The sequence below is a fragment of the Brienomyrus brachyistius genome, chromosome 4 (genome assembly GCF_023856365.1).
Source record: "Brienomyrus brachyistius isolate T26 chromosome 4, BBRACH_0.4, whole genome shotgun sequence".
Lineage (NCBI taxonomy): Eukaryota > Metazoa > Chordata > Actinopteri > Osteoglossiformes > Mormyridae > Brienomyrus > Brienomyrus brachyistius.
Genome location: NC_064536.1, coordinates 9934058 through 9956623, shown reverse-complemented (window position 1 = coordinate 9956623; position 22566 = coordinate 9934058). Strand labels below are relative to the sequence as shown.

The 22566-nt window shown below is 39.2% G+C and overlaps 3 protein-coding genes across 11 annotated transcripts in view; 1 reads left to right on the top strand and 2 right to left on the bottom strand.

Annotated features, from left to right (window-relative positions):
• The window catches only part of LOC125740738 (complement C1q-like protein 3), a 58477-nt gene extending 51315 nt beyond the window's left edge, over positions 1 to 7162 (bottom strand). For 2 of the 9 annotated variants that reach the window (XM_049012310.1, XM_049012313.1), the window contains exons 1-3: positions 6387 to 6577; positions 3401 to 3512; positions 3018 to 3068 (exon numbers count right to left, since the gene is read on the bottom strand). In XM_049012310.1, coding sequence (XP_048868267.1) covers positions 3018 to 3068; positions 3401 to 3512; positions 6387 to 6425 — 202 coding nt within the window. In that variant the 5' untranslated portion in view covers positions 6426 to 6577. Of the gene's footprint in view, positions 1 to 301; positions 1495 to 3017; positions 3069 to 3400; positions 3513 to 6386 lie in introns of those variants that run through there. The other 7 variants (XR_007397753.1, XM_049012316.1, XM_049012311.1 and 4 more) reach the window with 7 other exon arrangements.
• A 976-nt stretch (positions 7163 to 8138) lies between these two features.
• On the bottom strand, positions 8139 to 13751 carry emc9 (ER membrane protein complex subunit 9). Its single transcript, XM_049012318.1, has 6 exons — positions 13514 to 13751; positions 12443 to 12639; positions 11116 to 11192; positions 10830 to 10899; positions 8875 to 8969; positions 8139 to 8547 (listed from the first exon to the last, which is right to left on the bottom strand). The coding sequence occupies exons 2-6, from the start codon at positions 12635 to 12637 to the stop codon at positions 8367 to 8369; spliced, it is 618 nt and encodes a 205-aa protein (XP_048868275.1). The 5' UTR covers positions 12638 to 12639; positions 13514 to 13751; the 3' UTR covers positions 8139 to 8366.
• Positions 13752 to 17630: 3879 nt separating this feature from the next.
• The window catches only part of LOC125740735 (potassium voltage-gated channel subfamily H member 2-like), a 120280-nt gene continuing 115344 nt past the window's right edge, over positions 17631 to 22566 (top strand). The window contains 1 exon segment of the mRNA XM_049012296.1: positions 17631 to 18145. Coding sequence (XP_048868253.1) covers positions 18070 to 18145 — 76 coding nt within the window. The 5' untranslated portion in view covers positions 17631 to 18069.

The following is a 22566-nucleotide window of genomic DNA, read 5'->3' as shown; positions in this document are numbered from 1 at the left end:
GCGCAACCTTATGAGAGGGAGAAAACAGAGTTTTCGGCAAGAAAAAAAAATCACAAAAACTCATGGATGGATCCATCTGCGTGTGCCAGTTGCTCTGTATGTCCAAGTTCAGAAACATGCGGCAGGATCTGAGTCACACAACAGATTGTCCCGTGACCCTTGACCCTTCTGGTATTTTCCACATGGGTGACATTTTCTGAGTCAGACCCACAAGATATCAAGCAGGATATCTATCTCTGTCAAACATGCACCACCCCACCCCACCCCACCCCCCCCTCCCACACACACACACACAGACAAACACTTCATGTTTCACTTAATGGTCCTACGAGATTATTTAGAAAATTCAGCAGAACTAGCATGATATTGCCAGGATAATGAAAACTGAATCCCAGATCAGCATCTGCTCCGCAGCTCTGTCTGACACCTTAGATGTTACAGTTTATTTGATGTCCATAGTTAGGTTAAGAGTTCAGGTTTTAATATCAAGAAATGAAATTACTTTTCATCATGCAATAAGAGGTGAATTGCAAGTGTCTATTTTGTGGCAGGTGTAAGCTAAGGTAAGTTGTGCTTAATACTATGAAGTCACTGAGTATGTAAACTCGACTCTCTGCTGTACCAGCCTTGCTTATAGAAGGAGCATTTCATCATCTGATGGGTCACCCTGCACTGTGCCATCCACAGAAAACTTGTTACAAATGGCAGCGGTGCTATTTCGGCTTACCTCAACCTCTCCTGACTCCAAGACCTCTTTTATGAAGCTGACTTGTGTATTGCATGACCTTGACAGCAATACCTGGTAAAGTCATAGGTGAAATCCCACGTGTCTAGCAGCAGCTTCGATTAATACTTTCTTTGTTTCCCCGGAGCCTTGATAAAAGTCTATTAACAACCCAATGGAGCTTCTTTACTAATTTCATGAATTACGCTGACCAAGATCTGTATTCCAGACCATTTCACAAACTGTGGCTAAATACCCTTCGCTGGCATAGATTCCAAAAGGGTGAACGTAAGGAAAGTTGAGCAGCTACTCAAGGTGAACTTGCACTAATGTTCCTCTGTTAATGCTACATCACCGTGACATCACAAATGACTATCAAAACTAACATTTATATAAACAGCAATCAGTAAGTGTTGATTATCTCATCAGAGACGACTAGCAAAGTAGAAACTATATTTCAGCACATTTCAAGACAGTGTGAAAAATGAAAAAGCCAACCCTGTAAGGTACACAGATCAGAAAATTATACAGTAAAGCTGGACAGGAACACAAACATAACACAGCACTGGAATATTGCACTGGGTAATGGTGGCGCAGTGGGTAACGCTGTGGCCTCTCATCTCCGAGACTGTCACACTGCGAGTGCTTCTGTGTAAACCAGTTTCCTCACAGTCTGAAGTAGGTAAACTGGTGTCTCTGACTAGCGTGTGACTTTGGAGGGCAGGTGTGTGCTGTCCGGAGTGTCCTCGCACCTTCCTGATGACCCTGCACTGTACGGCCATCCATGGAAAAATAATGGATGGCTGAATGAACATGTATAATCAGTGAATTTTGTCACTATCACAGTGTCCCGTAAAATCCGTCATTAGTGAAAATAGCACCCACACACCCTCCATTTACTGCATAAATAAAATCAATTTGCCTTTCCGTCTCAGGCCTGAAATATGGAATCACAACAACTAACCCAAGACCGCAGACAGACTGCAGTCATATGAGGTTTAGTCATGAAATCTGTGAAGACGTATGTGTCCAATACCAGCTTGACAGCACATACAAGGCAACAAGTAAACACTGGTAGCACTGCTGTTACTGGGCTACTTTATACTCGACATTTCAAAATATAGTTGTCCAATTGCTAATTGAATTTCCTTAAATATTAAATGTAATGAAAATTCCTAATAGAAGAAATATGAAGTCCTCCTCACGGCAAAAACATGTTAGTTCTTTTTACTGTGAGAAGTCTGCCCTCTAGTGTTCAAATGTGTGTTGCACAAAAGCCTTTGGTCTACAACCCAGATCAGGATAAGCGTTCATTTTAGAAAGTGGATGGAGGGATGAATAGATGATTGAATGGATGAATGAAAACTGTGACTGACAGTATCAGCAAATAATAACTGAGGCTACCCCACCAGCTACTGCCATGAACACTCATGGGCCAGGTTAATGAAACTGAAAACAATATATTTTAAATTTATGCTAAACTTAATGTTATGTTGACTTAATTTCAATATATTGTGAAGTTGCAGGGCTCAATTTCCTGTTACTGGCATGTTCTGCACCACACTGCAGGTATATGTAAATAATGTAAATTAATATATGCATTCTTTTTATTTTTTTTTGTAAGTATTAAATGCCATAACCATGGAATGTGTGTTTTGTTAGCATGTAACCAAATGAATGAAAATGGAAAGGAGCTGATGAATCGACTGAGTGATCACGATGATTTAATTAAAAGACTCATTTAAAAAGAATTAACTGTTAATGAGCGGCACATGTCCTTTCACTTACTAATTGGCCAGGCTTTAGAATGGTGATCTAAGCGATTTTGAATCTTGTGTGATTGACGGTGCCAGACGTGGTCTGGAATTTCGAATAAAATTGCCAATTAGTGTTTGCACAGAATGATAGGATTCCAGCAGATTCAAAAATAGAAATTTATCAGGGTCAGATCAATAACCAAAATGATTTAATAAGTATAAAATAAGAGAAATAGCTCTTGTTGCTGCTGTTAGTATTAATAATATGGATGATTTCTGCAGTAATGTCTCTTTTTAGGCATTTTTCACTAAATATTCTGATTGAAGTTCGATGTCATGGATTGTTTCTTAACAACGGAGATCATGAAGAAAACTTAATTAGTAATTAACGTTAAATTTAAAAATGGTGTTTGACTTTAAGACTTTTGAAGTGACATTCTCCTCCTGCCACTGGTAAATAGCAGTTAGCAATAAATAGCATTTAAATGTTAATAAACATCCACCTGCATGGTGCATTTACTGAGTATGACACTTACCTGTCAGTTTGTTGTGGCTGAGTGCAAGTTGGGTTATATGCGACAAGTTAACTGTAAAGCAGAAGAGCAGAAAAAATGATCAGATCCCAATATTTTCATTTGACCGTCAAAGTCAATTACACTTGTCATATGCATAGATGTCAGGCCTCAAGGTTTACTGTAGCTAGGTTGATGTATGCATACGTAGAGAAAAGCAATCTGCTATTTAATACAAATACTGCAAGTGTCACTCTGACTGCAAATTTGGTCTTGTGCTAGCTGTACTGTCCTCCATGATCCTAAGAATTTATATACACGACCAAACAACACACACAGTACGTAGCAAGCACTAAAGCAGCTTGGAATTAACATTATAATAAAGCAACAAAATTTAGGCTACTTACAAAGTCCTGGTACATGCCATAAATCATATATGTTTCCATCACACAAATCTACGTGAAGCAAATTCTTCTTCCTGCTTTCCACAACAATTTTCTTGATCGATTTAGATGTTTTCTGTAACAGTGGTAATAGAGTTTAAGAGAAAAAAAAACAGATTGCATTTTTTTTTGTACTTTTAGAAACGTATAGCAAACAAAAAGAAGAATGTTTCTAAATGTATCCTGACAGTTAGTAGGGAGAGTGTGACTAGTCGTAACATAGCTATTTATCAAAAAGCACAACACATTATAACCATGCATTATGAATGCTTTATAATGCACTATAGATGTTAAATGTTTTTGCACATCACAGGTTTTTACCATTTTTTCCATTTATTTCATAAACTGCAGATTTTTATTATTAAAAAGTTGATTGAATGATTATATATTAAAACATAAATCAAATAAAACAAATTTCCTTTATTACATTGGAAAGAATATATAACAATGTGTCTGACATCCTATTAACTGGTTGGGTGGTGATGGCATAATCACATTCTAGGCCGTGCTTTAACTTTAAATGCACTAGTTAACTGTTTCATCCCATGAAACAGAGCAGTACTTTTTAATTCCTTCCTTTTTTTTTTTTCCTCTGGCCACGGCGTTACCCAGTGCAATATTCCAGTGCTGTATTATGTTTGCGTTCCTGTCCGGTTTTTACTGTATAATTTTCTGATCTGTGTACCTTACAGGGTCAGCTTTTTCATTTTTCACACTGTCTTGAAATGTACTGATTTTAAAGAACTAACAGAGCAGTACTTAAAGTACCTTGTTCAAAGAATGCCCAAAATTCTCTATGCTGTTATAACTGCTAGAGGAGGTTATTTTGATGAAACAAAAATATGACATTTTCTTGCCAATAAAGGTACTCAAATGATGAACATAATGTAGATTTATTTGGTAGTAAAGAATACTGAGTGTATTTTTAGCAAATGTTAACTGAGAAACTCCCAGAGAAAATCTCAGTGTGTCCAAAAGCTTTTGACTAGCAGTGAACCTTCATAATGCATTGTAATGGTCAGTATAAGACATTATAATGCACTATCAATGCATTTATAGTGCATTATAGTAGTTCCCTTATGTCGCGCATGTTGCCGCAGCTCCCTTTCATTTAAACATTACATTCTGTTAATGACAATGAATTGAACTGAGTGTGACACCTTACCCACTCTAGCCCTTTAACTGCAGATAACTTTGTTCTGAAGTAAGATATGTAATTAATGTAATTAATAAAAAAATACATGCCTGAGATTTTCTTCCTACATTTGTTATGTCAATGTGATGTATTGGTCTCAGGATATGTATGATATGTAATTAAAAAGAAAAAGTGATGTGTGCCAAGGTGCACCAGTATCCCCAAAAATGGTACATGTTGTCTTTCTGAACATTTTATATTCCCTGAATGAATTTTACACCAAAATGGTGCATGTTGTCTTTCTGTAAATAATAAATACCCTAAATGGATTTTACACCAAAATGGTGCATGTTGTCTTTCTGTACATAATATTAAGGACTCATACCCTGAGAATACAATGCAAGAATGACAGTTATTTTATCACAAGAAGGTAGTAGAAGGTATATTAATATGTAAGTATGCATTTGAACCAGTGGGAAGATCAGCCAGTGGTTTGCTTGTGGAAAGAGAGTTTTCCGGAATTGGAGTGTTCCTGCCCATTATAGTGGAGAATTCAGTGCCAGGAAATATTACACAGTTGGTGGGCTAATAATACATCAGTTAAAGAAAAACATGCATAATAAATCAATTCTTAAAATTACATGTATAACACAAATAATGAACTGGTGATGAGGAATTAATGTTTTTTTTTTTGGATTGAAGAGCTTTAGTTTTATAACAATTGGTAGTTATTGTGCAGTTTGGATAAATAGTGCCATGATGAAGACTTAGAATCTTATTTGGAGGGAGTGACTCTTTGGATGTCCATGAATAACACTGAAGAGGAAGGTGCACACCACTTTTTGAAAAAAATCTCTCTCTTTGGGCTGAGAAGGAGATGCACATGTCGCAATCCCATACTTGATTGGCTGGTGTATCAAGTACCGGCGCACCCCTCATTCAGTTACGGGACATTCGGCTGCTGAATTATTTTTAAAAAGAGAAATTCATGCCAGACGGACACTGATGAAACCAGATCTGGCTGAGCCACTAGACACCAGGCAAACAGAAAAAGCTCCACAGAGCTACAGATGTGAGAAAAGGCTTATTATTGTTAGCAGATTCTGTGCAAAAATCTGGAATTGGGGGGAGTAAATGGATCAAAAGAGAAGGATGAATGACTCTGGGATAGTAAAAGTGGATGAAAAACTGCAAAGGGTATTTCTGGATCATTTGTGGAACCAGTAAGAAAAGCCACAAACCCTACAAACCCTACACATAGTTTGAGGGGGAAGAACCAGCATAATTATTCAGGTTGTGAAGGCACAACTAGACGCTTCCAAATGCATAACTTCAGCAGAGGGGATTACAGAAAAGCAGGGAAAGTTTAAGAAGGTTTTAACTTTTGTTTAAATCATTCGATTTAAATGAATAACTTCTTTTAAGTCATGAATATCATGTGTTCATTTTTTTTTCTACATTTGAGCAACAGTTACTGTAGTTATATAACTCTCCTGCCCCACCTGGAATAATATCACGAGTCATATTTTTCACTTCAGTTTTGCATGCATACTCAGAAAACCACCAAATAAAAAAAAAAAAGGTTAATGATGATTAAGCAAATACTGTAGAAAGAAAAGCTCATACTCATAAATAATAAAGAGAAGTTAGTATTTCAGGTTTAGTATGTCCTATTTGCACATTTTACAATAAACAAACAAACTTAAATCGAGCATGGTGAACACGGGCCAGGAGCTAATGACCCCTCACCAAAGTCATGGCATCACATCAAGGGATTATGGTTATATTGTTGCAAACAACATTGGTAGCCCTTACCTTCTGTGGGTAACACATTCTCCAGGTCCAATTCCCCATGACTGTGTTTGTATTTAAATTTGCTGAATCAGGGTGAAGGACGACTAACACTGTCCACTAAGGGCGGTGAACCCTCACTCTACCCGTTAAGAGCCCCCACCCCACCCAAAATGCCTTGTCTGTTTCTCTCATCCCATTAGATCAGAGCAACACTGGAGCCTATTTATAGGCTGATTATATTTGGTAGCAGTTACCAGGTGCTTTAGGCATAGTGAAGTGGTGCTTTACTAAAAGTTACACTCCCCAGGCAAGCTTACATCATTTACATTATATAAACATTAATCCCGTTGCCTTTCTGTTCTCTGTGGGCTGCTATAATGAAAACCTGTATGCACAAACTAATCAACCAACCAAATGTTTTTGGATAGAATCAGCCTTACACTACAACTTCACGCTTTCGTGTGATGGAGCATGTGAACATGCTTTGCTTCATTAGGTTAAATTCCTTGTAGGTAAATAGTGTTTGCCAATCTATCCTCCAACTGCTTATTTGGCAGTGGGTTGAGCCTGGAGACACTGCAGTCAATACAGGACACAAGGCAGCAACCCCAGTCCACACGCAGATTCCTAAACAGTTACACGCGGTACACCACTTAGAGATGCCAGTTAGTCCAAGTATTTTTTAGGAATGTGTGAGGAAACTAGAGTAATTTAGAAGAAACTGACACGAACACAGGGAAAGCCTGAAAACTCTAAACAACTTTAACTTGCTTAAAAAATAAATATCTAGCCTCAGTGGCTCATGCAGGCTTTTGGTGATTAGTCGAAAAATGCACCAAAAAGCAGGGACATGTGCATAGACATACAAATACAGTGTTTGTTATTATCTGATTCTAAAATGAATGCATGAAGACAAACTCCACATTGAATAAATGAGGTTTTACCACCCCAGTTTTGGCCACCTCGTTTACTAACAAAGCCAGCCTTTAAACCCCCTTTGCAAATCAACAGTCCTTGCCAAGGGAACAGAGAGGGTAAGCAGCCATGACTCAACAAGCCCCTCTTAAGTCTAAGGACCGTATTGTCCATCAAGAAGCCATTTTTTATACTACTGTCCATGTAAAAACCACAAGTTGCATCCATGAACCTTTCTACGAATTTAAATACATACCTTCTGGAACTGGAACCGGTGGACAGAAGGAAGGTAGAAAGAGTACATTTCTGACCATCTTCTAGAACAGGGGTGTCAAACTCATTTCAAACTCATGGACTGAATTCTATGAGCAACAGACTAACAACACATTAACTCCACCTTCAATGTTTAATCATCAAATGCCTTTAAATGCTTCTGATTCGAATCAGGAGATGATTACCAATGGGCAAATATTATATTATGCAGACGGGCCACATAGAATGAGGCAGAAGGCTGTGTTCGGTGCATGAGCCTTGAGTTTGACATCTGTGTTCTTGAAAGAGGAAAGCTGCAATTGGAATTCTGCATGCCGGAATCTTCCAATAAATACTTGCCTCAAAATTGTGATTTACATTCTTTTTTTTTTCAATTTTATCATGAACGTTTTTATTCATTACTATGTAAAATACAGGTAAATGGATGTGGTCCTGTGAGTTTGTTTATACGCATGTCTTGATGCATGGGTAAAATTTGTTAGAGATTTTTAAATCAAATGTAATTTTTGAAATAACTTTAGACTCGTAAGTGAGCTTACAAATCTAGTTAGTTTCTGGAGAAAAACGGCGGAAAAAAAAGTCCTCAATCTGCCATTTTTTAGCTTGCAAAGTGCACAACAACGCTCTATACGTTCCATTCTTTATGCAAATCCACAAGCTCTGTATAAATGTGACAGTGGCTAACATTTTTGTATTACAGTCTTAGCAACTATTTTGAATAATCTATTAACAGTGCTAAAATGCAGGTTTAGAAACAAACTACCCAGTGTTCACTTGCATATTCACATTTCAGACATATATTCCTTATGTCATTCAAATTTTGCCATTGGCAGTTGACGCAAGTTCAGCAATCTTGGCATTGAGTTTCTCATTGGTCCAGTCCTTTGTGATGTCATCTAGATGAGTGTCAAAATCCACCAGTAATGTATGATCCCTGGCATCCAGTAACTGATTGGCTATTGAACGAGTCTCCTCCCACTGACGCAACATGATCCTTTGACAGAGAAAGGGGAATTAATACGGTAAAATGAATTGTGCCAGATGAAATGCAAGACACAACTGAAAGCTCACCACATACATAAACGATGCTTTTTTTATGCTGATTAAACTTATCCTGAGGTAAGTCAAGACACATGTTAGAGAGTGAGATTTCTGCATGCCGCAAAAACACAGAGAGGTATTTTGATTACGCAGCTGAATTTGCTCTAGAAGAAAATACACGGTATACTTAAGAACTACAGACGCTTTATTGCTAACATACTACCTTACTGCCATTACTTCATTACTCACATCTGACGTCTACACAAGCTAGGCTACTCACGTCTGCTTGTCTTTTAGTGTCCACCTCGAATCTCTGCGTTCATACATCACAATGGGAGGAACTCGACATTCCACCGACATCTTGGCATTGTCCATCTGAAAAAAACCCACGCAGGACCAGTTTAAAGGCGTCTCCATCTGCCGCCTAAACAATCATAATGCTGCATAGTGGTGCATAGTCCTTTCAGTTCAGGGCCCTGTTCATTTTAATATTAAAAACATTTCTTTTTGCCACCTTTTACTCATAAAGAGTAAAATTATCACCAAAGATATCTAATGCACAATAAGTATTCTGGAGGATTCCATTCTCAAACTCAGCCATCACTTGTGGATTTCAATGACATAAAAAATGTCATCGGAACAACTATTTAATTCGCAAAGTGTCATGGTGTTCACACATAAATGGCAGATACTCAGCATACAGATTAGTTTCAGAGCCATTTTAATTTACCCGTTTCTTTTTAACCCGAGCAGAAGATGAATGGATGGTTTCTTTTCTTTGCACTCTTGTTCCTGCACTATTCAGTGCCATGAAAAGGCTCCCCCAATTTCATTTGAATGGTTTTAATTCTCAAATTTTTACGAACCACCACAAACACTAATACTCATTTAAATTATTTACAACTATGCATCAGCAAATTGCCCGGTGTGAATAAGCGGTTACTGGCTGCTCCACCTTTAGCAGCAATGACTGCAAATAATGCTGTTGACACACATTACTGAGGAGGTATTCAGGTCAACTCCAACATACAGGACAGCTTACTTCAGCAGCTAGTATTTGTGGGTTTTTGACGTTATCCTCATCACATGTCAAACAGGTTTCAATTAGGATTTTGACTAGCACACTGCGTTATTTTATACTTCAATCCAATTCTCATAACTGCATATCCAGTACCAGTTCCTGGTGTGCCTAGAGCCTCAAAAAAGGCTCACAGCAGGAGACACCATAGACAGATCCTCATAGATACCATTTCATCAAAGGATGCACATTCACACACATTTAGAGATACCAATTACCCAACCTGCAAGTGTCTGGGACAAAGAATCGAAAAGTATCTTGGCCCCATATTTCTGTGTAACTTGGCAACGGTGCTTATGGTCAGCCAATCAGCAAGTTATCGCCATAAGCCCCAGGCCCCATCCCAGTTGTTTGTGCTCTAACTAAATGTAATTAGTCTGGAATAGGGACTGAAAAAACGTGTCTGGAACTACCTCCAGGAACTACAATCTAGCCAAGTTCCTGCAGTGGTGACAGTAAAGAAGTTCCTAGTTCTGAAGGAAAGTTCAGGTTCCTGTAAAACGTTCTTGCAGTGGGAAAACACCTTTTAGTGGGGAAGTGATTATCTGAAGACACCTGCAGTTTACTGGTCAATCTATATCCCAATCCTAATGTTCAAGAGGTAATGACGAAAACAAAAGGGTCTATGTACAAGTGGTTTCTCCACAGTGTTGCTATGCTCACTGAGCCTCAGACAGACCGTACAATGCAGTAACTGCTCCTTCAGATCAAGAAAAGGCCACTGATGTATCTCATAAGGATGTCACCTGGTCAGCTACCAAAGGATCTGTTCTGGGCATCTCCAACTGGACAGGGGACACTGAATTAGGCAGACCAATAATATGCGGGTGGGATTAAATCTCCCCAGCTACAGTGGGAACATCCTGGGAGCTACACATACTGCCAGCATAAACCACACCACACCAAATACATGAAAAAAGAAAAAAGAATGCCGGAATCATTACTTTTTTTGTGGGCTCCCTTTATATTTTACTGTAACTATCAAAAATATCAGGTATGGATTTTAACATGGCACTCTGTATGGTGTGATTCAATTCTACAATTATATGTGACTTCTATATTTGTATTTGTAGACCACGTGACAGATCTACAGTGATACACAAAGCATGTGCAGTTCCACACTCATGACAACACATGGCCGTTGCTGGTTCTCTCACCATTAACAGCACAGCCTGATTGCACTGCTCCCAGATGCGATCAGCCACTTTCAGCGCACTGGGGGTAGGACTGCGGAGAGACACACAGGAGCAATGAGAGGATAAGCTAACAGTGCTATGCAGGCAAACCAGGGAATGCACACAGAGAGGAAGAAACAGGCATCTGATAACCAACAGAAGACTAAATGAAAAAGTGAAAGCGGCGTAGAAAGATGTGTGAAGCACACTGTCATTCAAAACACAAATAGCGCAAACTGCAGTATGTGGGGAGATTCGATGCAATCACCTGCAGTCTGATATGCTGGCGTTAGCCTGGTAGTATCCCACAATCCTCTTGTCTGTCTGCATGCACCATATGTCCACCTAGAATAAAAAACGCATTCTGAATTAAAATCATTAAACAAGGAAAACTTATTTTAAAGTATGAATTACCATGAACTATAATTATACTCTACTTAGTAAATCAGTTAAAGCCCTAAAATAGGTACTCAGTTAACTTTATCCAGTGGAGGCCACAGCTAAAAGTTAGCTACGATAACCGCTAATCTGCCAACTCAAAAGTTTAATTCGATAATGTCAAACTGATAAACCACAAAAAGAAAAATTGATTGCTAACTTAAATTCATTTAAACTTTGGTTCTTGGCTCTGAATCCCATAAAAACATACCTAGAGAGATGAAATTTTAAACTGTTTACCACTAAAGACCCATTTGTCATACTAGACTGATTACCGGAGGATATTTACAATTCTGTGGAGTCTCCAGAATAATTATGCGCTGAAATTTTCTTTGCAATATTCCGTACGAAATGGGGTTTCTTCGACAAAAACTCTTATTTCGCAACTGGCCCGTGCTAACATTTTACTCTCATTGAAGCCGCTTGGGGCCAACAAACATGGCACCATTCACCCATAACTTGGAAAAACGGTCTCTGCACTTTATTGGTCTATAGCTCTATCAGAATCAGAACCAGAATCAAAATACAATCGGGGACCTTTATCACGAAGCAGTATTTCTTGTTTAGCTGAATAACTGGTCAGATTTAAAGTAGTCTAAAGTTTAATGTAAGTGAACAAAGTCCATTTAAACTACAGTACCTTAAACCTGACAAGTTATCTGGATAAGCAATAAATCCAGCTATGCGATAAAGCCCCCCATTTGCCACTTAGTTCAGGGCATGCCAGTTTAAATGGACTTTATCTCTGTTCACTTACATTTAGCCCAGGCAATCTTAAATTTGAAGAAATATGCATGACTTAAAAGTTTACAAATGTTCACTTCACCTGTGAACAATGTCCACAACAGGATTTCTAAGTTAACACAAACACTAAACCAAAAAAGGTATCTTCGCCAAAAAGTGGCTAGCAGAACCCTGCCCACCACTAACTACACCATTTACATTTAACAATTTAAACTCCACTTCATTAAAAACCACAAGTCTACACCGATCTAAGTGACACTGAACATTATTTGCATTTTTATTTGCTGTCAAACACATTGTCTAGCATGCAGCATAAATACAACCATCTGTAACAATAAAAGCACCCATGAAAGTGTGTCTCTTTCATTGTTCATTTTCAAAACGAAGACGTAATAGGCACTGTGCCAGCCTACCTGCGTTAGGGCGAGCTGCGTGATAGGGGCTAGTGGGAGGTGTGAGTGTAAAAGTGGGACACAATCAGTAATGCACACATCACCCCCTGGTGGGCTGGAGGAGAGCAGCAGCCCATTCACACTACAGTGTGGGAACAGGGAAGCGTGCAAGTACATCTTCACATAGGCCACACAGGACAGCTCCACCTCAGCCATCGCTAGTGGAAGAGATGGATTGATAAAAGATACATTACAATACACATACCCTGCTATGGCATCACATACAATTACACAGAAGAGCATCTCATGACACTATTTATGGAACCACATATGATTCAAAACACTTGATCTAAAGATAGGTTTCTGCTGTTTGCAAAACAGAATATTAAAATGTCTGCAAGTCCTGTGCAAAATAAGTACTACATGAATTCTGGCAATTCCTAACTCATTAAGTCAGCTCTATCTAAAGATGTTGTCCTTTAAATTTTGTTCAATTCCATATCATGCATAGTAGGATCAAATGGAATGAGTACGATTTTTTCCCTAGGAAAATACCCAAATGATGTGATCATTTTACCATTTTACTGTGTTGTTAATGGATTAATGACTTCAAAAACTCTGCACATACATGGATAAACTGAAGCCAGTTTGTTTTTCAATGGAAATTTCACTTTTCAATAATTAGTATTACATTCTCACATTTTGCATTATTATACTTAATTCCATTATATTCCTAATTTGTTTAACCGAGTTTGACAATAGTCGAATTCTATTTTTCAAATAATAATTATTCTGATTGCATTAAATTAGCAACCTTCACGATACATTGAACTTAATTTTAAGTTTTTGAACATAACACTACTATTAATACTGAATAATTATTATTATTATTAAATTGGTCTTTTGCTATGCTAATTGTTAGCAACATCATCAGTTATACTATAATCAGTAACACCTGCAACTGGTCCTGTAGAAGTATGAAACATACAAGAGTAATATTATTACAAAAACGGGTGACTAACGTGGAAAAATCGTTGTTGGATGTATAGCTTTTCACAGCAACGCGAAAGCTGACTGTCATTCATTGCTTACCTTAATGCCGGTGATACTGCTTGAACTGCAGTGTCTTCGGTTTTTTTGGTATTCCGTAGCTACGTGTTGCAAATAAATGTTTACCACAGGCCCACTTTAACTGGGAAATGTATAAAACCGGTCGTAATGTCACTGATAATGTACATTACAGATAAAATGAGGACTTACACAGCACGAGAACAGCTCGCGATCTAAAAGGGCACTTGCACAATTCCCAGCATGCACCTGGTTCCTAAGGCGGAAGTCAGGCTTTTCCGCCCCGCCCCTTCTGGCTGCGCGTGAGGCAGGGGTCGGCGCAGCTGCTATTTGTTGTACGATAAGCCGTCGATGTTTGTGCGGTTTGCATGTTCTCCCAGCGTTATGTCTTCACAAAAATGCGATTCGATTTTGCGGATATTTCCTACAAAGTGGCCTAGACAGCTTACAACTTCTACTCTCTGTAACTGTAAGATACAAAAAAAATCAAATGATGTTGCTTTTATTGATCCCCATGGAGAAATTCTCTTTGCGCCTCCTCCATCTTGCTCTCCATGATACACAGACACATATACAGGTGAGAACAAGTTTGGCAGCGAAGGGCAGCCACCTATAGCGGCGCCCATGGAGCCGGAGGATAAGGGCCTCCCTCAAAGGCCCACAGACGTGACTATTCTGCTGAGGAAAAATGAGATACATATTAGTCATAATATGCTTGATTGACAGTCATATAAAATTAAAAATATTATTTGTGTATTTATATCATTGGTATAATAAACATACTTGCTACTCTAGTGCAGGGGTGGGCAAACTTTTTGCACCAAGAACCACAAAGTTTTTCAATTATAAGGCGGACCACATCCATCACATACAGCCTACTTACACATTCCCAACATATGTCTACTTTTAATGTAACTCTCATGGTGAGGAAAAATGAACACAATTCTGAATAAATACATTTAAACATACTTAATCTGGCATGTATAATGGTGTGCATTGCTTGAAATACACATTATTAGACATACCCATATAACAATAATTTTTATAGCTATTAGTCCATTTATTCTACCCTATGTACTTTGATCACACACAGTGCGAATTATGGATAAACGTATTGCAAAACAACGTAATATAGTGCGAAATATCGCAAAGTTGAAGAGAAACACCTAGTGCAGCTGATCGTACAATGCATTGGGCGCCATCTAGCGGCACGGATAACTGTATATGACAGTATTATCCAGCACTACTCTTTTACAGTGGGAAGTACAAAGAAAGTAATACATAATTTGGTGCGGTACCGAATTTTCCATATATTTTTTTGTGTGTGTGTGTGTGTGTGTGGGGGGGGGGGGGGGGGGGGGTTAAAAACATCACATCTTTAGAAAGAATTCTAAATTTCTTCTGTCCTATGCATTGTAGCAAATAAAATACAACACATAATGTATGTTTATAGCAGGAAATATATCACATTTAAATAGAAATAAACAAACAAATATTATTACTTGGTAAGCCTCAGTAAATATATTATTTTAATTTTTTATGTGCAGTGTAAATGGGCTTCCTTTTAAAAAAATATCACTCAGATATTTACCCTAGGGTCTTAGGGTAAAACAAAAAAGAATGTAATAGTAAAATAGATTAAATCTCAAGGAATTATATATTGTAGCATTGCAGGTGGGTAGAAGAGACAGGTGGTGAAACTAATGAAGGTAAAGTCATGATGTGGAGAGAGATAATTCACTTTGTTGCCTTTAAAAGGCAATGGTAGCTTCACACCTCTACCTGTATCCCTACCTCTACCTTTCACACCTCTACCTGTATCCCTACCTCTACCTTTCACACCTCTACCTGTATCCCTACCTTTACCTTTCACACCTCTACCTGAATCCCTACCTTTACCTTTCACACCTCTACCTGTATCCCTACCTTTACCTTTCACACCTCTACCTGTATCCCTACCTCTACCTTTCACACCTCTACCTGTATCCCTACCTTTACCTTTCACACCTCTACCTCTAGCCCTACCTTTACCTTTCACATACACCTCTCAGCAAATGATTGGGCACTTATCAGATGGTTGGTCACCAAATAGGATGATGAGATGGAGTCTGGTCCAGTTTCAATGAACCCCACAGTGAAATATGGAAATGCGCTACTATATTGAAAATACACAGCCAATATTTTACACATCTCTGCTGGGTAAATAGAAGATATCACTCTACAAAACCCGTGAATTTCCTCCACCTGGTGGCGGGAAGTGAATTTTCCTGGTTTTGTTAACCTCCAGGAGAATCTCAATATGCCTTGGTGTTTGACTACTTGTCCTTCTTGAAACTAACAAAACTTGAGTCCAGATGGGAACTGAATTTAAACACTGCATGAAACCCGGAAATTGTCAGAAGTCAGAGCTGGGAATGACGTCATACCCGAGCTAATCGTGTTCCAGTATAACAAGTCGGAAAGCCATTTAACAATACCAGTTACAGCTAGGTGCGTTGTTAGACATTGTTAGCAATACCATAAAAATATCATAGCAACATAGCAACATGTCCACAGATAGCGGTTGGACAATACTGGGTGTATGACTGATTCAATAAGACACAAACAAATGGTACCTCATTCAGGGTGTTCTGCTTCCTTGTGGCATATACTGCATATAATAGGTTTAAGAGGTTATGTAGATGGATGGATGGATGGATGGATGGACATACAGTATGACAATTTCTGTAAGCCTAAAACAATTGTTGATACGCGTCTTTTATGATAATGATATTATATTCACCTTTGTACAAGTTAAGAGTTAAAAGCCAGTGATGTGATTGCTCTGCTGGCCGTGGAGACAGACCCCTAACTGCACACATGTTTATTCTTAATAAGCTAAATTCCCTAGATAAAGCTTTGCTTTTACAGTTTGTTGCATCATATTTTCCTACCGCACTGAAACTGAGATTATAGTTACGCTCACTGGCCACTTTATTAAGTACACCTGTTCAACTACTCGTCGAATCGATATCTAGTCAGCCACATCTAGGTCAGCAGCACAATGTATAAAATCAGGCAGATGCAGGTCAGGGGCTTCAGTTGATGTTCACATCAAATGCTAGAAGGGGGAAGTAAGGCTATTAAAGTGACTTTGAATGTGGCGCGGTTGATGGTGTCAGACAGGCTGATATGAGTATTTCAGAAACTGCTGATGTATTGGAATTTTCACGTACAGCTATCTCTACGAGAAAATGGACTGAAAAAGACAGAAAACGTCGTTATAGATGGCAGAAGTCAGAGAAGGACGGCCAGACTGGTTCAAGCTGATAGAAAGGCAACGGTAATTGAAATAACCACTCCTTACAATCAAGGTATGCAGTAGAGCATCTCTGAATGCACAACACATGGAACCTTGAAACAGAGGAGGTTCCACAACAGAAGACCACGCCTGGTGCCTCTCCTGTCAGCTAAGAACAGAAAACTGAGGCTGCAGTGGACACTGGCTAACCAGAATTGGACAATGGAATATTGGAAACACATTGTCTGGTCAGATGAATCTAGATTTCTGCTGCAAAATTCAGATGGTAGGGAGTTTGGTGTAAGCAATGTGAAAGCATGCATCCATCCTGCCTTGTATCAATAATTCAGGCTGTTGCTGATGGTGTAATGGAGTGGGGGATATTTTCTTAGTACTAATTGAGCATCGTTTAAATGCCACAGCCTACCTGAGTATTGTTGCTGACCATGTGCATCCCTTTATAACCAGAGTGTACCCAGCTTCTAATGGCTACTTCCAGCAGGATATATGTCATGCCACAAAGTGCATATATACATATTTGCACCACCTATCTCGTTCATTAACAGTATAACAAACAGTGCTTATTTGTACACTCTCCTCTGTTCTTTCCACTACATATTTGAGTAACATCATCGGGGATCGTTAACTTAGTTAAATTGTCACATGCTGTTCTATAGGCATAAGAGTTGATCAAATACGGCCAAAGTAAAATAAAGAATGCACTGGTTAATATAAATTTACTATTTCGGTGCAGCAAGGGTTAAACAGGTGCAGCCGAGGCTCGCTGAGCTCCGGCAGATGATCTAAGTGGAGCCGCGACAAAACTAGAGAGGCGCTCGCACTTCCCAGCGCGCGAGCAGCCGAGCGCGTTACATCGGGAGCGCTGCCGCCGAGTACAAAAGCTGATGGAGGCAGACGACGGGACAAAGAGGAAGGAAACGCCATAATGATAAATCCATTATATCTCAGCATGCCCCAAATTTCTCCATGCACGATGTAACCATATTGTCGCTGTAGTAAATTGAAGGAAGGGGCTCCCGACTGTATTTACTTTCACGTTGTGACGTCTTGATAATAAAACTAACGCAGCGCTTGATGCTGGATACTGGAAACTATTTTGATCAACACTGTCGTTACAGAAGCCACGGCACCTCAGGCTGGCCTGTCTGCTTGTGCGATCGGAAGTTTCTTTGGTCGGGAATTATAATCGGTTTGAGGAAGGCGCGGTGGCCCACTGGGTGACATCGGTGGTAACGGACAGCTTGGCCTCGACTCCTCAGTCCCGGTGCCTCCGGTCAGGATGCCGGTCCGACGTGGACACGTGGCTCCGCAGAACACTTTCCTGGACACAATCATCCGAAAATTCGAGGGCCAGAGTGAGATTAATTATGATTTTTTTTATATTACGCATGTTTTGCGGCGGACTTTATGATAGACGTATGCCTTGACAGCCGTGCATCCATGATCTATACTTTAATCAAATTATTTCATAAATAGGTTTAAATCAGACTTTAATTAGGTGTTAGCTGACAAAGCGGCGCGTCGTAAAAGCTTAGTGATTTCGGGCAGCACTCAGGAATAATCTTTTGATCTGGGGAAGTAGGAGATGCGAGGATACAAATTATGTCAAACTCTGAATTCAGCGCACAAATGTATACTGTGTCCTGTACATGACAACGGTAACCAACTGGCAGGCAACAGTCCATACATCTGTCATTTTAAATAGCCTACTGTCAAGTGGTCCACCCATTAAAAGTGCTTCACGAAATAAAGAGCAAAAAAAACATGCAAACTTTTTACTCACGCGTCGGGCATCATGACGTGCATTATTCGTTATATGTTATTTAATGTTTCTTTTTTTGTTTCTCATTCTGAGAAGGCTAACTAAAGTTAGGTTACGCAATTGAGTATAATATAAGGCATACGCACGTATGGCGTGAAGTTCAAAGAATCAGCTTTGTTGAATTGAATAGGTCTACATATTTTTTCAAATATTCAATTACGCACGTTGGAGTTTATTTTTTTAATCTAATAGGTCTAAATACCATTAGGAATCGAAGTCGCATTCTCGTAAGGAGCGTTTTAATAGGTAACCTGGGGGATCAGCGTTACTCTACATTTACAATACGGGTCAGTGGGAGTTAAGTGTCATATTCAGTTGCTGTAACCTTAACGTGCAAATAGTACTTTATGCGAGTTTTTCTAAGTTATCCATTTTACGTTTCGGTTATCCAGCATTTCAGCGAAGTAAGTTTTAGGCTTATGGTATAAAACCCATCCACGGCGCATACAGGCGTTTGTAACTCAGGGCAATTGACTGAATCGTTATCGTAAATACTGATTTAGTGACAATAATAATATTATATATTATTGAAATACTGATCTAACCCATTTTATGACTGCAAGTTTTTTTGACTTCCGAAAAAACTGTATTCAAACTGCAGTCAAAATTAATAAATGTTTAAAATGGAAAAAAAGTTTAACCACTGGTCTTCCAGATAGTTCTAATTTTGGAACATCAGCATTAAACCTGTAACCCAAAATTTGAAGCATGTTCAGAGAAAGTGTGCTGCAGAATTGTGAAGATATAAAATGCATATTCATTACATTTTTTAAAGTGAATAATGGCAATACAATTTGTATGAGTCAGGTTTGTAATAATAAATGTACAAATGTAATGTGTTTGTCTATATGGGTCATATTTTCCGTATAAGTTCGTGGCATTTTTTCCCATTCCATATTTGGTTAAGGTCAGCATGCCAGGTTCATTAAGGTTAATTAATTCCCAGTGGATTTTAACACCCGGGCTACTCCAGCAATATTTATTTCCTTGTTCTTAATTCATTCTGGTTGTTGCTGTGACCTTATGCTTCGCATTGCTGCATTTTCTCCACAGCGTTTTACCATCTCGCCACTCAGACGAAGCCACAGCTACAAAGAGACTTGCAGAGAGAGACAGGAATGGGGAAGCATGTAGTAGTGCGACAATCGATATTTATCCAGAACGTTTCACAAAATTAATCTACGTGGCTGGGAGGCAGGAGGACTGTAAATAGCAAACTCTGCTTCAAAACCAGCAAGACACTGGAGGCAAGGTCTTGAAGGAAGGGCAGGAAAAGGGTTGGTTGTAAGAGGCCACAATGAAGCATCTTGGTCTAAATGCCAAGCAATAAATTTAGAACTGACTGTACACCCATCACCTTATCAACACCATCCTTACAGTTAGGCTGTGTCTGCAGGAGGAGCAAGAACGTTTTGTAGCAAACTGTAATCATAAACTATAGAGAATATGGAGAATAAACTATAGTGAAATACTAAGATAAAGGCTTTTTTATTTGGACAGAATGGTATGATCCCAAGGATGACTAAAGCTGTGTGTGGCTGGGAAGAATAATCCAAGGTTACAGCACATCCTTTGGCCTTGTTTAGAACCTGTGGAAATATATCGAAACATATGGCGGCACGGTGGTGCAGTGCTTAGCACTGTTACCTCACACCTCTGGGACCCGGGTTCGAGTCTCCGCCTGGGTCACATGTGTGTGGACTTTGCATGTTCTCCCCATGTCGTCGTGGGGTTTCCTCCGGGTGCTCCGGTTTCCCCCCACAGTCCAAAGACATGCCGAGGCTAATTGGAGTTGCTAAATTGCCTATAGGTGTGCATGTGTAAGTGAATGCCCTGCGATGGGCTGGCCCCCCATCCTGGGTTGTTCCCTGTCTCGTGCCCATAGCTTCCGGGATAGGCTCCGGACCCCCTGCGACCCAGTAGGATAAGCTGTTTGGAAAAAGGACGGATGGTTGGCTAACCCTTCAGCATTGTCAAAAAAGCAAAACAGGCAGAAGTCACTCTAAAGATTATTGAGACTTATTTAAAGATGCCCCCAGCAGAGTGAGCCACTATACTTACTAGGGATTTGTATCTCAATCTCTGAGGAATAAATTGCCCAAAACTGTCCCTTTCTTCACTGCAACTTCAGTGCCTCCATGATTTGCCAGTACAGTAGCATGCGGCACATTCCGCTAACCAGATTTGGTGTTACAATATGCATCGGGTGTATTGTAGCATAAGCAGTCTGAATATTTCACAGTTTCTGTCAGTCAGTGGTGGGCAGGGTTCAGTTAATCCCCTAACCAGTAATTAGCAAAGCGAACTTTTTTGTTAGCGGATTAGTGTTTCCACCAACCATTAGTGGACCAGTTGGGTTCTGCTAAATGTCGCTAACTGTAATTTTTTTTTAGGTAAAGTGAATAAAGTTTAATAGTCAAAAATGTTTGTAAACCCTAAAATCATATGTAGTTGTTCCTGTCTGTTGTAACAGTCCTCAACAGTCTATCTGGCATGCTATTGGCTGACTATGTGTAAACATGGGATGTGATTGGTCTATAAGGCGTCAGATTTAAGGTAGTTTGAGCTAGATGTAAGTGAATGAAGACAAAGCCCCTGTAAACTGAGGTGCCCTGAACTAGGCAAAGAACAGGGGTCTGCATCATGAAGCTGAATTTCTTGCTTAGCTGAATAACTGATAACGGATTTAAGGTACCCTGGAAAATTAGCATTGAACTGATCAGCAAGCCTGGAAGCATGCTTAGAGAAAGTGTGTTCTAAAATTGTGAAGACAGAAATATTCAAATAAATATTTGAATATTTCTGACCCATTTCTGACTTTCCATAAATCACCTGGATTGATGTGATCTTTGTATTCTGTACTCACCCGCTGTCAATGCTAAATTCACAAGCCGAGAAAATATACGTTGATTGAATTTATATGGCAGATTGATTTTCTTCCGAAAAACTTGAGAAGGTTTAATTTTTAATATACACTAATATGCCTTTAACAGACATTTTTATATACAGTATTTTTAAATGATTAATATTAAGCCTGTACTGGCATTCAGTCCATATGCTTCCTTGGGTGAATTGATGGAAAACCACAGAATACTAGGAAGGAATCGGTATAAATTATGTTCATGGGTTTAAAGTGAAAATAATTATAGAACTTTTATTGCATTATTGCAAATGGCATTTACTACTACTTACCGCTTTTAATTTCCATGTCTTTTTGCTTCTCTGTCAAACGTCAGACTTTTGACACAATGCATTTTCAGAACACTTCTTGACAGCATCCCGCTGATAGAGTATGCCCTTCTGTCTATCTGTAGATAAACTGTGCTCATCCATTTAAATGGGCTGACGTGTAATCCCCTCTAGCTTCCCCTTAATCACGCTTTCTGGAACAGGCAACCTCCAATTAAGTGAGCATGAAGGATGTCCCCCCCCCCCTCTTTTTTTTTTGTTTTGCCTCTAGTCTCCCAGAAAGCCATCGCCCTGGCAACTTGAGTGGCTGGTGGTAGGTTTCCCTGAAGGTGGTATTTTCAGATGGCCCCCAATCAAACTATGTTCAGAAGAAGGAGATGAAAGTCAGGAAAACATGAATTAGCCCATCCTGATCACGCTGTGCCTATTCAAATGAATCCTGCCCCAGTCTTCTCAGAGATAGCCAGGACATTATGCTGCATCAGAACAAGGAGCCATAGTCAAAGAACTATAGTTAAATATGGGCATTCCTGTCGACAAAATGGAATCAGCAATAGGGATGTGTGATTTGATGATATTAGATCAAATCTGCCATCAAATCTGCCATCATGCAGAGATCATTAGTAATGTTCTACAGTGCACATTGCATCAGTCGCAGTTCAATGGCTCATACATGCATCTAAACGTGTTTTGTAAGCCAAGTCCATTTTGACACACCAATAAACCGGTAATAGCAAACAGTAGGTAGTGCCTCGGATTTCTTCC